The sequence below is a fragment of the Giraffa tippelskirchi genome, chromosome 1, assembly GCF_054371585.1.
Source record: "Giraffa tippelskirchi isolate mGirTip1 chromosome 1, T2T-mGirTip1v1.2.pri, whole genome shotgun sequence".
Classification (NCBI taxonomy): domain Eukaryota; kingdom Metazoa; phylum Chordata; class Mammalia; order Artiodactyla; family Giraffidae; genus Giraffa; species Giraffa tippelskirchi.
In genome coordinates, this window is record NC_137275.1 from 142,826,678 (window position 1) to 142,841,843 (window position 15,166).

The 15,166-nt window shown below is 45.3% G+C and overlaps 2 protein-coding genes across 2 annotated transcripts; both read left to right on the top strand.

Moving 5' to 3' along the window:
- The first annotated feature begins 755 nt into the window (after positions 1-755).
- LOC145541632 (interferon tau-like) lies at positions 756-1,343 on the top strand. Its single transcript, XM_081579021.1, has one exon. It carries the CDS (start codon positions 756-758, stop codon positions 1,341-1,343), a length of 588 nt encoding a protein of 195 aa, XP_081435147.1.
- An 11,609-nt stretch (positions 1,344-12,952) lies between these two features.
- LOC145541991 (interferon tau-like) lies at positions 12,953-13,540 on the top strand. Its single transcript, XM_081580290.1, has one exon. The coding sequence runs from the start codon at positions 12,953-12,955 to the stop codon at positions 13,538-13,540; it is 588 nt and encodes a 195-aa protein (XP_081436416.1).
- Positions 13,541-15,166: the final 1,626 nt, after the last annotated feature.

The following is a 15,166-nucleotide window of genomic DNA, read 5'->3' on the forward strand; positions in this document are numbered from 1 at the left end:
TCACCGTAGGGAGTAGCTGCAACTTGGTAGCTGTTCGCCCACAGGTGTATGTCCCCTTCCTGAGCACCCTGGAGGGCTGGCAACTCGTGATGACTGTGTCATCCTGGTTTACTGATTAGGCAGGAAATACTCCCCTCCTCATGACCCTGTGGCCCCAGTGAAATGTAATCTCAGGAACCTGAATGAATGTCCTCAAAAGAACAGAAACATCTGAGTCGTTCACTCACTCCTAATTACAAGCTTATCCTGGGTGAGACAGAAAACAAAATACAGATATCAATATGGCCTGAGTGACTGAATTCCTACGTGTAAGATAAGGAGGGAAAAATGCAGTTAAGGATCAAGGAAAACTTATGTTCCTGACAAAATACAAACAGAAGGAATGTTTATTATTATACTTAAATCTGTACATAATAACTATGTACATGTCTATAAGTCTTCGTATTATTGCATAACTTCAGCCTTTATTTAGTATCTCATCTAACTGATACACATTTTCATTGACAAATCCAAAGTTTATTGGGAAAATTAAACTTCTACTGTAAAACTTCAGAGTGTAGATTGACTACATTTTCTAGGTCAAATAGGTAATATCTAAATGAAAGCACAATGAGGAAGTGAGGGAGAAATTTTCGGACAATGAGTACCGTCTTCCCTACTTAAAAGCCTTGCTAGAAAGATTGTCATCAGACACCCTACCTCAAGGTTCACCCAGACGCCGTCTCAGGCAGGCCAGCAGCAGCCTCATCTTCCCCATGGCTTTCGCGGTCTCTCTACTGATGGCCCTGGTGCTGGTCAGCTGCAGCCCTGGAGGATCTCTGGGCTGTAACCGGCCTTGGAACCATGTGTCGGTTGGCAGGCAGAACCTCAGGCTCCTGCGGCAAATGAGCAGACTCTCCCCTCGCTCCTGTCTGCAGGACAGAAAAGACTTCGGTCTTCCCCAGGAGATGCTGGAGCGCGGCCAGTTCCAGAAGGACCAGGCCCTCTCTGTCCTCCACGAGATGCTCAAGCAGTGCTTCAACCTCTTACAGACAGAGCACTCCCCTGCTGCCTGGAACACGGCCATCCGGGACCAGCTCCGCGCTGGACTCATGCAACAGCTGGAGGACCTGGATGCTTGCCCGGGCCTGGTGAAGGGAGAGGATGCCTCTGACCAGGGAAGGATGGGCCCCGTGCTGGCCGTGATGAGGTACTTCCAGGGAATCCGTGACTACCTGAAACAGAAGGAATACAGCGAGTGCGCCTGGGAAATCGTCAGGGTGGAGATGATGAGAGCCCTCTCTTCGTCATCCATCTTGCAGAAAAGGATAAGAAACCTGGGTGGAGCTCTGAAGTCACCTTGAGATGACTCTCACCGACCAAGATGCCACATCAGCCTCGTACACTCACCTGTGCTCATTTCAGAAGACTCTGATTTCTGCTTTAGCCACCAAATTCATTGAATTACTTTAGTTGATACTTTGTCAGTAGTAATAAGCAAGTAGATATAAAAGTATTCAGCTGTAGGGGCATGAGTCCTTAAGTGATGCCTGCCCTGAGGTTATCTGTTGCTGATTTATTTATTCCTCCTTGCATTTAACATACTTAAAATGTTCAGAAATTTATAAAATTACATTTCATCTGTACATCATATTAAAATTTCTAAAGCATCTTTACCATTTCATGTGATTACATTTGTGCTTTGTTATATTTATTAAATCAAAGAAAATGAGTTTCTTCACTCAAAAAGTGAAATCCAAACCCCATTTTAAAACTTTATTAAAGAGTGGGTGGTTACATTTATTTACTCATTCATTCCATTCATATTATACATATAAATTGAGTACCCGAGTGACAGACTGTGTAATTGTCACCAAGGAATACATGTGAATAAACCAAATGCAGTTCCTACGGCATTGAAGCACTCAGTATTACAGAGAATACTGTTTATGTAAACAGTATTGTTTTATTTCGGTTATACTAAAGACTGCAAGGAGAGGTAAAGGAAAAGAATGTCCTCACACGGGAAGCTTTAGGTACAAATGATGCTGGAAAGATAAATAATATTATACATCCTTCCTAAGCTGCCTGCGGGGCTTCCCCGGTAGCTCAGCTGATAAAGAACGCGCCTGCGGAGCAGGAGACTCCAATTCGATTCCTGGGTCAGGAAGATCCCCTGGAGAAGGGAGAGACCAACTCCCCACTCCAGTATTCTTGGGCTTCCCTGGTGGTTCGGTCGCTAAAGAATCTGCCTACAATGCAGGAGACCTGGGTTGCGAAGATCCCAGGAGGAGGGCCCGGCAACCTACTCCAGTATTCTTGTCTGGGGAATCCCCATGGACAGAGGAAGCTGGAGGGCTGTAGCCCGTGGGGTCTCCAAGAGTGTGATACAACTAAGCATAGGGCACAGAAAGTCAACGAATTCTCTTAACTCAGTTTCAAGTCACCAAAATCTGGGGAGACTATTTTAGATAGACATTACCCAAACATAATTATTTCTACCGAGTTTACCTAAGCTCCTTTTCCTCCTTACTCTTAGAGATCACAGACCACTAGTATCAGAGAGCCCAGGTAGATCATTTATATGGCAAAGGCACAAGAGAAATACCAATTCCTTCCAGAAAGCTGGCTTAAAACATTACAAAAGGCTCACTTTGATACAATAGCAGAGCTAGCTGAGGCCATTGTTCTCCAGCTCTCTGGGCAGCGCCCATTCATCAGGGACAGCCACCCAAAGGCCCCATGTACTAGTGGACAGCCACCCAGGGATTTCCCTGTTGCTTCTGGGATTCCCCCTGCAATTCTGGGGCACCATATGGTAGCAGACGGCCACCTCAGGAATACCCTACAACTTTGGGATTACAGACAGCAACTTTGGGGCCCCCTGGGTTAGCGGACAGCCACCTCAAGGATCACCCAGAGACTCTTGGGACCCACATTCTAGTGGATGCCCCCAATAACTTTCCATTCCTCATCCTGTATCTTGACACTCACAGGAGTTTCTGTCATCTCCTGGCTGCCACCAATTGTTGGGTTGTGCCCTGCAGGCTTACAAGACCTTTGTTTGCCCAGCTTCGAGACCAAAGGAAGAATCTGCCGTCAAGAACAGAGGCATGGATGGCTTAAGGGATGGGAGGCACTCACACGTGTGAAGCAAGGTCCTGGAGCAACACCCCACCATGGGTGGTGCACGGGTGGTGGGAAGTATTCACACATGGTGACAGGCTTCATTCTGAGAGCAATGGCGGGGTGGGGAGTAGAGGGTAGGGAAGTGGGGAATGGGGAAGGAGGGGGTGGGGGGTGAGGGAGGAGATGGCTAATCATAGTGGGAGTGAGATCAGGCGGGCTCTTTAATTTTCATGGAAAGCAGTTGAGGGACACGCCCCTCACCACCCCTTTGATACAAAAGATCAACTCTGGGGCCTCAGACAAGTACAGAGAAAAGCAAGTCATAGGCCTAGGCTGTACTGGTGGGGCAGGGGATCTACCGAGAGTAAGAGAAGAGCTATCCTGAGTGGCCTGACGGTAATATACCTTAATTAGAACATTCCACTATTGCTAAAAATCACCAGTGATCATCTGGACCTTCAGATTGTTTTGCCAGTGAAAGTTTGAAATATCCTGAGAATTACTGCAGTATGACACAGAGACATGGAATGTGCCAAGGCTATTGGAAAATGGCATTGATAGACTTGCTTGACGTGGGCTTGTCACCAACCTTCAATTTGTAAAAAATGCAATTATCTGTGAAATGGGATAAAACAAATTCTGCCTATACTTCCTCACATTGTAGCAATTCCCAGTATGCTCTCAAGATTCACTCCTCCTTCCCCTGCACCAGCCATTCATACAGCTCTTTCCTGTTTCTTTGGGATTCTGGCTACCCATTTCCCCTTAAGATTGCAAAGCGTAGTCACTCAGTCGTGCCGACTCTTTGCCACCCCATGAAACATAGTCCACCAGGCTCCTCTGTCCATCGGATTCTCCAGGCAGAATACTGGAGTGGATGGCCATTTCCTTCTCCAGGAGATCTTCCCCACGCAGGGAGCAAACCTGGGTCTCCCATCATTGCAGCCAGATTCTTTATACTCTCTGAGCCACAAGGGAAGCCCTAAGAGTGCAAAGCCACCAATTAAAAGTCTGAGTCAAAGTTCTAGGTTCTTCAGAAACTTTTATGTAAGACGTTATTTGCTTGTGATGACTATTTTTGGGAATGAGAGAATGTCCTTCTTACAATATTGTGACAACAGCCATGGCCAAAATGGACTAGGAAGCAAGATCCATTTTCCTCTAGAGGCTACTAAAATAATTACGGAGGAAGCGTGCCACTTACTGGCCAAGATGGACTAGGACATTGACCACGTCTGGAGAGCAGGCTTCTTGCTCTTCTAAGCAGAGGTCTGTCTTCTTCCTTTAGCATTTTCTTCAGACCTCAAGGAGGATCTTTCCTGGAAAGAACGGACACCAATAACTTGAAAAAGCCTGCTTCCTTAGCTTTTGTATTTTAGAGAGGGAAAATACTCCCAGCTTCAGGCAGGACATGTCTTGGGCTAAGGAAGTTGTGTGGAAAGAAAGGTCAGGATATGTTTCTCACTTTCAGGCTGCTCAACTGGCCAAGGTTACAGATTCATCATTTGCTTTACATACTTTAACATCCTTGGTGCCTTGACCATGGCATTCTGGGTAGGGAAATACAAGGGAAATCGGAGGAAATAGCTCCTGTTTGAAGGTGCATTAACTCTTTCCTAAAGCATACGTTGTCCGTTCTGAACCAGACTTCAGGGGGAAATTCTCCATGTCCCTTTGAATAATAACTGCACTTGCATCCCTTCCACTTGGACTCAGCAGTAAGAGAGAGAGTGAAGTCACTCAGTCGTGTCCAACTCCTGCGACCCCATGGACCGTAGCCTAGCAGGATCCTCTGTCCATGGGATTTTCCAGGCAAGAGTACTGGAGTGGGTTGCCATTTCCTTCTCCAGGGGATCTTCCCAACCCAGGTATCGAACCGGGGTCTCCTGCATGGTAGGCAGATGTTTTTACCGTCCGAACCATCAGGGAAGCCTGTAAGAGAGAACACAGACGCAAATAAGGGGATTTCAGGGCATCCAATTGTTGCCAACCAATAACCTGGGGTGTACCTACTTGGGTAGAATTGAGAACGATTAAGGTAATGGAATACCGTCATCGAGGAGGTTAACCAGGAAGAGAGAGAGAGAGAGAGAGAGTGCGTGTATGGGTTTACTGATCAAGTAGCAGAGAAGGGTTCAATATAGACTAGATCTCTCAAATCTCTGCTTCAGGTTACAGACATCATCTTTAGATTGCTTCTCTCCAGTTAATGGATGAGCGGGCTGATAGCTTGCAGCAGAGGATGTCGGATTCCTGATCTCCGAAGAAGATTGAGCTTGGGGCCCGGGGACCAGCCTTGATCACCCAAGAGCTTTTGTATAGCAGGGTTTTATTCAAGTATAAAAAGCGACAGAGGAAGCTTCTGGCATAGGCATCAGAAGGAGGACAAAAGTGCCCCACTCGCTAGCCTTAGCAAGGAAGCTATATTCTTTTTAATTGGTTATTACAATAAATCAAAAGAATGTCTCAAGGTTCACAGATCATACTAGACCCACTCCCACAATATACATTTTAAGATAACGGGATTAGAACTAACAATAGAAAGATCTTACCAGACCCACTCCCCTAATATAATCTTAGGATAAGTCAGCAGGTTCTTGGTAAGGACAAACATGTCCTCGAGCCAGATACATTGCTCTATTGACTAAGACAAAGCAATGTAGAAAAACAAGTTTGTTTATTTCTCCTCCTTGAGAACTCCAGAACCCTATGTCCTCCTGGAGAGCCCCAGACCCCTCTCACGTCCTTGGGGACCCCAGACTTCTTATCAATCTGCCTAGGAACTGACATTCTCAGGGATCTCTAACTTGGAGGTTAAATACACGTCAGTTGCTCCGTTGAGTAGTACTCGTTTGCGACTCCGGGGTCTGTACCCTTTTCATACTGTTCATGGGGTTCTCAAGGCAAGAATACTGAAGTGCTTTGCCATTCCCTTCTCCAGTGGACCACATTTGTCACTTAGCCACCAACCTCGACAGCATATTAAAAACCAGAGACATCACTATGCCAACAAAGGTCCATCCAATCAAGTCTATGTTTTTTCCAGTGGTCACATATGATCGTGAGAGTCGGACCATGGAGAAAGCTGAGCGCCGAAGAATTGATGCTTTTGAACTGTGGTGTTGGAGAAGACTCTTGAGAGTCCCTTGGACTGCAAAGAGATCCAACCGGTCCATCCTAAAAGAAGTCAGTCCTCAATATTCATTGGAAGGACTGATGCTGAAGCTGAAACTCCAATACTTTGGCTACCTGATGGGAAGAACTGACTCCTTGGAAAACATCCTGAGGCTGGGAAAGATTGAAGGCGGGAGGAGAAGGGGACGACTGAGGATGAGGTGGCTGGATGGCATCACCGACTCAATGGACATGAGTTTGAGTAAACCCCAGGAGTTGGTGATGGACCGGGAGGCCTGGCATGCTGCGGTCCATGGGGTCGCAAGAGTCAGACATGTCTGAGTGACTGATCTGCACTGGAGTGTACCCGCCAGGCTCCCGGTCCCTGGCATTCTCCAGGCAAGAAAACTGGAGTGGGTTGTCATTTCCTTCTCCTGTGTGTTAAGTAAGTTTGGGGTTTTTTTCTTTCTGCCTTAACACTCTGGGGACACTTTTGGGGGCAAGACCACGTGGATAATTTTTGGACTCATCTGGCTCTCTTTGTGGGGGCGTCCCAGGGGGCACCGGTGCTAAACAACACACCTGCCACTGCAGGAGACATAAGAGATCTGGGTTTACTCCCTGGGTCGGGAAGATGGCCTGGAGGAGGAAATGGCAACCCACTCCACTGTTATTGCCTGGAGAATCCCATGGACAAGGGTGCCTGTCCACTGGGTCCCAAGAGTCAGGCGTGACTGAAGCGACTTAGCACGCACACATGCCTGTCTTTGTGACTGTTTAACATTCTTCAGATATTATGATTCTTCCACTGTTTGGCTGAGCTTTTTTGAGATTTAACTTACACTTTGCCATTTTGTCAGCAGAAATGTCACTTATCTTCTTCACTTTCATGACGTTCAGATATACATATGTTTTATGTTTGCCCACAAACAACTACGGTTTTGCTTTCTAGGAAAGTTGCAATGAGAAACAAAATATCTCAAGTCTTGACAATCACAGAAAATGAGGTGAAGCCCCTCTGGCATTCTTTTATTTCCCTTTGTCTTAACCCTAGGATGAGATGGCACGAAACCCAGGAGGAGAGAGACAAACTTCAACCAGCAAATCACTATAGAGAATATAAGTTCCTAAGTCTTTTGTTGTGATTTAAATTTAAAACGAAACATCATGAGTAGGTAAAGAAACGAGGCTATTTCTCCCTGACACAGCCCGGCCTCATGGCTCCGCAGTCTCAGCACGAAATATACATGGATAGACATTGCGGCCCAACCCAAGTATGCACTGAATGAACAACTAAAGGTCACCGATTTCTGTGATATAAGCTTATAATGATATATAACACCATCACTGAATTCCCTATAGCCAACTCAGACATTCTGAGCAAAACATATGTTCAACAGTTTAAGTAAAAAGTTTGAATGATAAAAGCTGTAGTGGCAAACTAAGCATTGTCTAGTAAAGGTGAAACAATTGCACTTGCATAATGCCTCCACCTATGGAGTATTCTTGCCTGGAAAATCCAATGGACACAGGAGTCTGGCGGGCTACAGTCAACGGGGTCGCAAAGAATCGGACACCACTGAGCGACTAACACACACACTCGTAGACAAAAACACACTGTAGCTCTCAGCGTCTTATGGCTGCTGACCCTTGATAACGTGGGACACAGGGCAGAAGAGGAGGTCAGCACTGAGAACTCCAGTCCTCCACAAAAACACTGCAGGGAGAGGGTGGGGATTCTGGAAGATGAATGATTTTGCAAACAAAGGGACAAGCCCCTCCACAGTAAAATCCTCAACGTCTCAAAGTGGTAAGCCTGCCCTCACGAGTGAGTCCCAGAGAGTTTGGGCTGAGGACACTGTCATTCCAGACGAAAAGTGCTATTAGAGGTGAAAACTACCTTGTGAGTGAGGCAGTGTTGGAAATACAATGAATTGTCTTGGTTTAGAATCTTCACACTTAAGTGCACCACAAAGAACCAGGATTCCTGGTGGGGGTATTGGCACAGCCTATAGAGGACTATAGATCTACCGTTAAAAAAACAAAAAACAGTGGAAAGAAATGGTGATGTCTAGTATATTATTCTTGACTGTCAACATGAAGAAAAAAGTCAGAACCTAAAAGTTGAGAGTTATGTTGTGTTTGGTTGGGTACTGGCACAGCTTGTAGAGGACTATACATCTACTGTAAAAAAAAAAAATGGTGAAAAGAATAGCGATGTCTCGGATATTATTCCTGACTGTCAACTTGAAGAAAAAAGTCACAACCTAAAAGCTGAGAGTTAAGTTTTATTTGGTGGGAATTCAGGAGACAGTATTTCAAGTCACCCTGAGAGAAGTGCTCCAAGGACGTGGGGGGAGGAGCCAGGTTCCACAGAAGTTTGCAAGAGAGGGAAGGTAGTCCGAACCTCAAAATATTTTGGTGACTCGGAGAAAACCCGGTATCTCAAGTTACGGAATTTAGCACTTTGCTATGCATGGCAGGATGCAAGAGTCGGGGCTCACTGAAATCATTCTTTTCATGCATCTTGGCTATCCTGGGGCCGTGCGCCTTGCATTTTTCCCCATCCCGAGTTCCCTTGGGCTCACATTAGGGAGTGGCTGCAATCTGACAGCTGTCAGACCAGAGGTATATTCCTCCTTCCTGAGCACCCTGGAGGGCTGGAAACTCTGATGACTGTGTCATCCTGCTTTACGGATATGGTAGAAAACAGTTTGTTCCTCGTGGCCTGTGGTCCCAGTGAAATGTAACCTCAGGAACCTGAATGAATGTTCTCAAAAGAGCAGAAACAACCGATTAGCTCATGCACTAACAATTACAAGCCTCTGCTCCGATTAAAACAGAAAATAAAATACAGAAACCTGTAGGGCCTGAGGGACTGTGACCTCGTATGTATAAGATAAGGAGAGAAAAAATGCAGTCCAGAATCAAGGAAAGATTTTGTTCCTGACACAAAGAAAAGGAATCTTTATATATATTAAAATGTGCACAGAAGTATGTACATGTGTATAAGTCTCTACATCCCTACATAACCTCAGCCTTTAATTTGTTTCTCATTTATCTGATACCCATTTGGAGTGATACATCAAAAGTTTAGTGGGAAAACAAAACACTTATTATACAAATTAAAAGTATAGGTTAATTACATTTTCTGGGTCAAATAGAAAATGTCTAAATGAAAACACATAATGGATGTGAGAGAGAAAATTTCTGACAATGAGTACTGTCTTCCCTGTTTAAAGCCTTCCTTTAGATTTATTATTCCCTTTGAAGAATCACCGCACTTGCATCCCTTCCACCTTGACTCAGGAGTAAGACAGAACACAGCCACAAATAGAGGGAGCTCAGAGAATACAACTGTTGCCAACCAATAGCCTGGGGTGTGCCTATTTGGGTAGACTCGAGAACTATTGAGGTAATCCAATCGTAATTCAGGAATTAACCAGGATGTATCCATGTGTGTGTGCGTGCGTGTGGGTGGGTGTGTGTGCATGTGTGCACGAGTGTTTGCTCAGAGAGTGGGGAAGGGCTTCAGTTTAGCCTAGATCTGTCCAGTTTCTGCCTCAGTGTACAGGCTTGTCTTTAGTTTGCTTCTCTCCAACTGACAAATGAGAGGGCTGTCCAATTTGTTTCTTAACTAAGTTTTGTTCCTTTTCTTTCTTCCTTCAACACTTTGGGGCCCCTTTTGGGGGCAAGACTACATCTTCAATTTTTGGTCTCACCTGGCTGTCTTTGTGGAGGCTTCCCAGGTGACACCAGTGGTAAAGAACTTGCGTGTCAATCCAGGAGACATAAGAGACCACGGTTTAATTCCTGGGTCGGGATGATTCGCTGGAGGAGAAAATAGCAACCCACTCAGGTATTCTTGCCTGGAGAATCCCACGGACAGGGGAGCCTGTCCACAGGGTCACAAAGAGTCAGACATGACTGAAGCGACTTAGCACGTGCACGTGGCTGTCTTTGAGACTGTTTGACAACTTTCAAATATTATGATTCCTTCCGTTTTTTGGTTGACCTTTCTTCAACGTACACTTTGCCATACTGTCAGCAGAAAGGACAGTTGTCTATATTCTCATTCATGACATTCAAAATTATATTTGATTTATTTTTGTCCACAAACAACTATCAAGTTTTGCCTTCCGGGAAAGCTGAAATGAGAAACAAAAGAAATCTCTAGTCTTGAAAATCACAGAAAATATGGTGATGCCCCTCTGCCATTCTTTCCCTTCCTTCTGTATTAACCCTAGGATGAAACGGAAAGGAACGCAGTAGGAGAGACAAACTGGCCAGTAAATCAAAAGGCAAAAAATAAGTTCTTCAATTTTTTTTTTTCTTTTGCTGTTCTTTAAATTTAAAACAAAACATCATGAGTAAGTAGAGAACCGAGGCTATTTCTCCCTGACACAGCCTGGGCCTCACTGCTCTGCATTCTGAGCACAGCACAGAGATGGATCGACAAGTCAGCCCAACGGAAGTATGTAGACTGAACGAACACCTGAAGGTGACTGATTTCTGTGACATAAGCTTTTACTAATACAGAACACCATCACTGAGTCACCTATACCCAACTCAGAAATTCTGAGCAGAACAAATCTTGAACACTTTACGTAAAAGAATTGAGCAACAAAAGCTGTCGTGGCAAAATAAAAATTGTCTCCTAAAGGTGTAACAATTGCAATTGGATAATGCCACCACTTACTTAGGTCTCCACACTTCAGATCTCAGCATCTCAGGGCTGCTGACACTTGATAGCTGGCGACATGGATCGGAAGAAGAGGAAGTCATCGCTGAGAACTCCCCTCCTTCACACAAACACTGCACGGGAGAGGGTGGGGATGCTGGAAGATGAATGACTTTGCAAACAAGGAGACAAGCCCCTCCACAGTAGAATTCTGAAGTTCTCAGGATGTGGTTAGCCTGCCCTCATGGGGGAGGCCCAGAGACTTTGGGCTGAGGACACCGTCATTCCAGAGGAGATGTGCTACTAGAGGTGATAACCACCTTGTGAATGAGGTGGTACTGGAAAGACAGTTAATGAGAATCTTCAGACCTACATGCACCAGAAAAGAAGCAGGATTCCTGGTGGGGGTATCGGCACAGCCCGTGGAAGACTAGAGATCGACCATAAAAAGCTGGTTGAAAGAAACCCTGATGTCTCGTATATTGTTCCTGACTGTTGATCTTGAGCCTATTATACAGAGGGAAGTAAGTCAGAAAGAAAAACACTAATGTAGTATATTAATGCATATATATGGAGTTTAGAAAGAAGGTAACAATGACTCTATATGCGCGACAGCAGAAGAGACACAGAGGTAAAGAACAGACTTTTGGACTCTGTGGGAGAAGGTGAGGGTGGGATGATTTGAGAGACTAGCATTGAAATATGTATATTACCGTATGTGAAGTAGATGGCCAGTCCAGGTTGGATGAATGCGACAGGCGCTCAGGGCTGGTGCACCGGGACCGCGCTGAGGGATGGGACAGGGAGGCAGGTGGGAGGGGAGTTCAGGATGGGGGACACATGTACACCCACGGGTGATTCACGTCAATGTATGGCAAAAACCACTGCAATATTGTAAAGTAATAAGCCTCCAAATAAAATAAATCAGTTAATTCAAAAAAGAGAAAAATAGTGACAACCTAAAAGATGAGCGTTATACTTTATTTGGAGGGAATTCGGGAGGCAGTTTCTCAATTCACCTTGAGAGAATTGCTCCAAGGAGGTGAAGGGAAGCGTCAGGTTGTACAGGAATTTGCAAGAACGGGGATGTAGTCTGAACATCAAAGCGTTTTTGTGAATTAAAGAAAACCAGCTATCTCAAGTTAAGGAATTTAGCATTTTCCCCATGTATGGGAAGAGGCAAGTGTCTGGGCTCACTGAACACGTTCCTTTCATGCATCTCAGCTCTCCTGGGGCATTTTTCCTTGCATTTTCTTGCATCTTGCATTTTATCACATCCTGAGTTGCCTTGGGCTCACCGTAGGGAGTAGCTGCAACTTGGTAGCTGTTCGCCCACAGGTGTATGTCCCCTTCCTGAGCACCCTGGAGGGCTGGCAACTCGTGATGACTGTGTCATCCTGGTTTACTGATTAGGCAGGAAATACTCCCCTCCTCATGACCCTGTGGCCCCAGTGAAATGTAATCTCAGGAACCTGAATGAATGTCCTCAAAAGAACAGAAACATCTGAGTCGTTCACTCACTCCTAATTACAAGCTTATCCTGGGTGAGACAGAAAACAAAATACAGATATCAATATGGCCTGAGTGACTGAATTCCTACGTGTAAGATAAGGAGGGAAAAATGCAGTTAAGGATCAAGGAAAACTTATGTTCCTGACAAAATACAAACAGAAGGAATGTTTATTATTATACTTAAATCTGTACATAATAACTATGTACATGTCTATAAGTCTTCGTATTATTGCATAACTTCAGCCTTTATTTAGTATCTCATCTAACTGATACACATTTTCATTGACAAATCCAAAGTTTATTGGGAAAATTAAACTTCTACTGTAAAACTTCAGAGTGTAGATTGACTACATTTTCTAGGTCAAATAGGTAATATCTAAATGAAAGCACAATGAGGAAGTGAGGGAGAAATTTTCGGACAATGAGTACCGTCTTCCCTACTTAAAAGCCTTGCTAGAAAGATTGTCATCAGACACCCTACCTCAAGGTTCACCCAGACGCCGTCTCAGGCAGGCCAGCAGCAGCCTCATCTTCCCCATGGCTTTCGCGGTCTCTCTACTGATGGCCCTGGTGCTGGTCAGCTGCAGCCCTGGAGGATCTCTGGGCTGTAACCGGCCTTGGAACCATGTGTCGGTTGGCAGGCAGAACCTCAGGCTCCTGCGGCAAATGAGCAGACTCTCCCCTCGCTCCTGTCTGCAGGACAGAAAAGACTTCGGTCTTCCCCAGGAGATGCTGGAGCGCGGCCAGTTCCAGAAGGACCAGGCCCTCTCTGTCCTCCACGAGATGCTCAAGCAGTGCTTCAACCTCTTACAGACAGAGCACTCCCCTGCTGCCTGGAACACGGCCATCCGGGACCAGCTCCGCGCTGGACTCATGCAACAGCTGGAGGACCTGGATGCTTGCCCGGGCCTGGTGAAGGGAGAGGATGCCTCTGACCAGGGAAGGATGGGCCCCGTGCTGGCCGTGATGAGGTACTTCCAGGGAATCCGTGACTACCTGAAACAGAAGGAATACAGCGAGTGCGCCTGGGAAATCGTCAGGGTGGAGATGATGAGAGCCCTCTCTTCGTCATCCATCTTGCAGAAAAGGATAAGAAACCTGGGTGGAGCTCTGAAGTCACCTTGAGATGACTCTCACCGACCAAGATGCCACATCAGCCTCGTACACTCACCTGTGCTCATTTCAGAAGACTCTGATTTCTGCTTTAGCCACCAAATTCATTGAATTACTTTAGTTGATACTTTGTCAGTAGTAATAAGCAAGTAGATATAAAAGTATTCAGCTGTAGGGGCATGAGTCCTTAAGTGATGCCTGCCCTGAGGTTATCTGTTGCTGATTTATTTATTCCTCCTTGCATTTAACATACTTAAAATGTTCAGAAATTTATAAAATTACATTTCATCTGTACATCATATTAAAATTTCTAAAGCATCTTTACCATTTCATGTGATTACATTTGTGCTTTGTTATATTTATTAAATCAAAGAAAATGAGTTTCTTCACTCAAAAAGTGAAATCCAAACCCCATTTTAAAACTTTATTAAAGAGTGGGTGGTTACATTTATTTACTCATTCATTCCATTCATATTATACATATAAATTGAGTACCCGAGTGACAGACTGTGTAATTGTCACCAAGGAATACATGTGAATAAACCAAATGCAGTTCCTACGGCATTGAAGCACTCAGTATTACAGAGAATACTGTTTATGTAAACAGTATTGTTTTATTTCGGTTATACTAAAGACTGCAAGGAGAGGTAAAGGAAAAGAATGTCCTCACACGGGAAGCTTTAGGTACAAATGATGCTGGAAAGATAAATAATATTATACATCCTTCCTAAGCTGCCTGCGGGGCTTCCCCGGTAGCTCAGCTGATAAAGAACACGCCTGCGGAGCAGGAGACTCCAATTCGATTCCTGGGTCAGGAAGATCCCCTGGAGAAGGGAGAGACCAACTCCCCACTCCAGTATTCTTGGGCTTCCCTGGTGGTTCGGTCGCTAAAGAATCTGCCTACAATGCAGGAGACCTGGGTTGCGAAGATCCCAGGAGGAGGGCCCGGCAACCTACTCCAGTATTCTTGTCTGGGGAATCCCCATGGACAGAGGAAGCTGGAGGGCTGTAGCCCGTGGGGTCTCCAAGAGTGTGATACAACTAAGCATAGGGCACAGAAAGTCAACGAATTCTCTTAACTCAGTTTCAAGTCACCAAAATCTGGGGAGACTATTTTAGATAGACATTACCCAAACATAATTATTTCTACCGAGTTTACCTAAGCTCCTTTTCCTCCTTACTCTTAGAGATCACAGACCACTAGTATCAGAGAGCCCAGGTAGATCATTTATATGGCAAAGGCACAAGAGAAATACCAATTCCTTCCAGAAAGCTGGCTTAAAACATTACAAAAGGCTCACTTTGATACAATAGCAGAGCTAGCTGAGGCCATTGTTCTCCAGCTCTCTGGGCAGCGCCCATTCATCAGGGACAGCCACCCAAAGGCCCCATGTACTAGTGGACAGCCACCCAGGGATTTCCCTGTTGCTTCTGGGATTCCCCCTGCAATTCTGGGGCACCATATGGTAGCAGACGGCCACCTCAGGAATACCCTACAACTTTGGGATTACAGACAGCAACTTTGGGGCCCCCTGGGTTAGCGGACAGCCACCTCAAGGATCACCCAGAGACTCTTGGGACCCACATTCTAGTGGATGCCCCCAATAACTTTCCATTCCTCATCCTGTATCTTGACAC

What these genes read in the sequence shown, in the direction of transcription:
- LOC145541632 (XM_081579021.1), top strand. Translation starts at nt 756, where the DNA reads ATGGCTTTCGCGGTCTCTCTACTGATGGCCCTGGTGCTGGTCAGCTGC.
- LOC145541991 (XM_081580290.1), top strand. Translation starts at nt 12,953, where the DNA reads ATGGCTTTCGCGGTCTCTCTACTGATGGCCCTGGTGCTGGTCAGCTGC.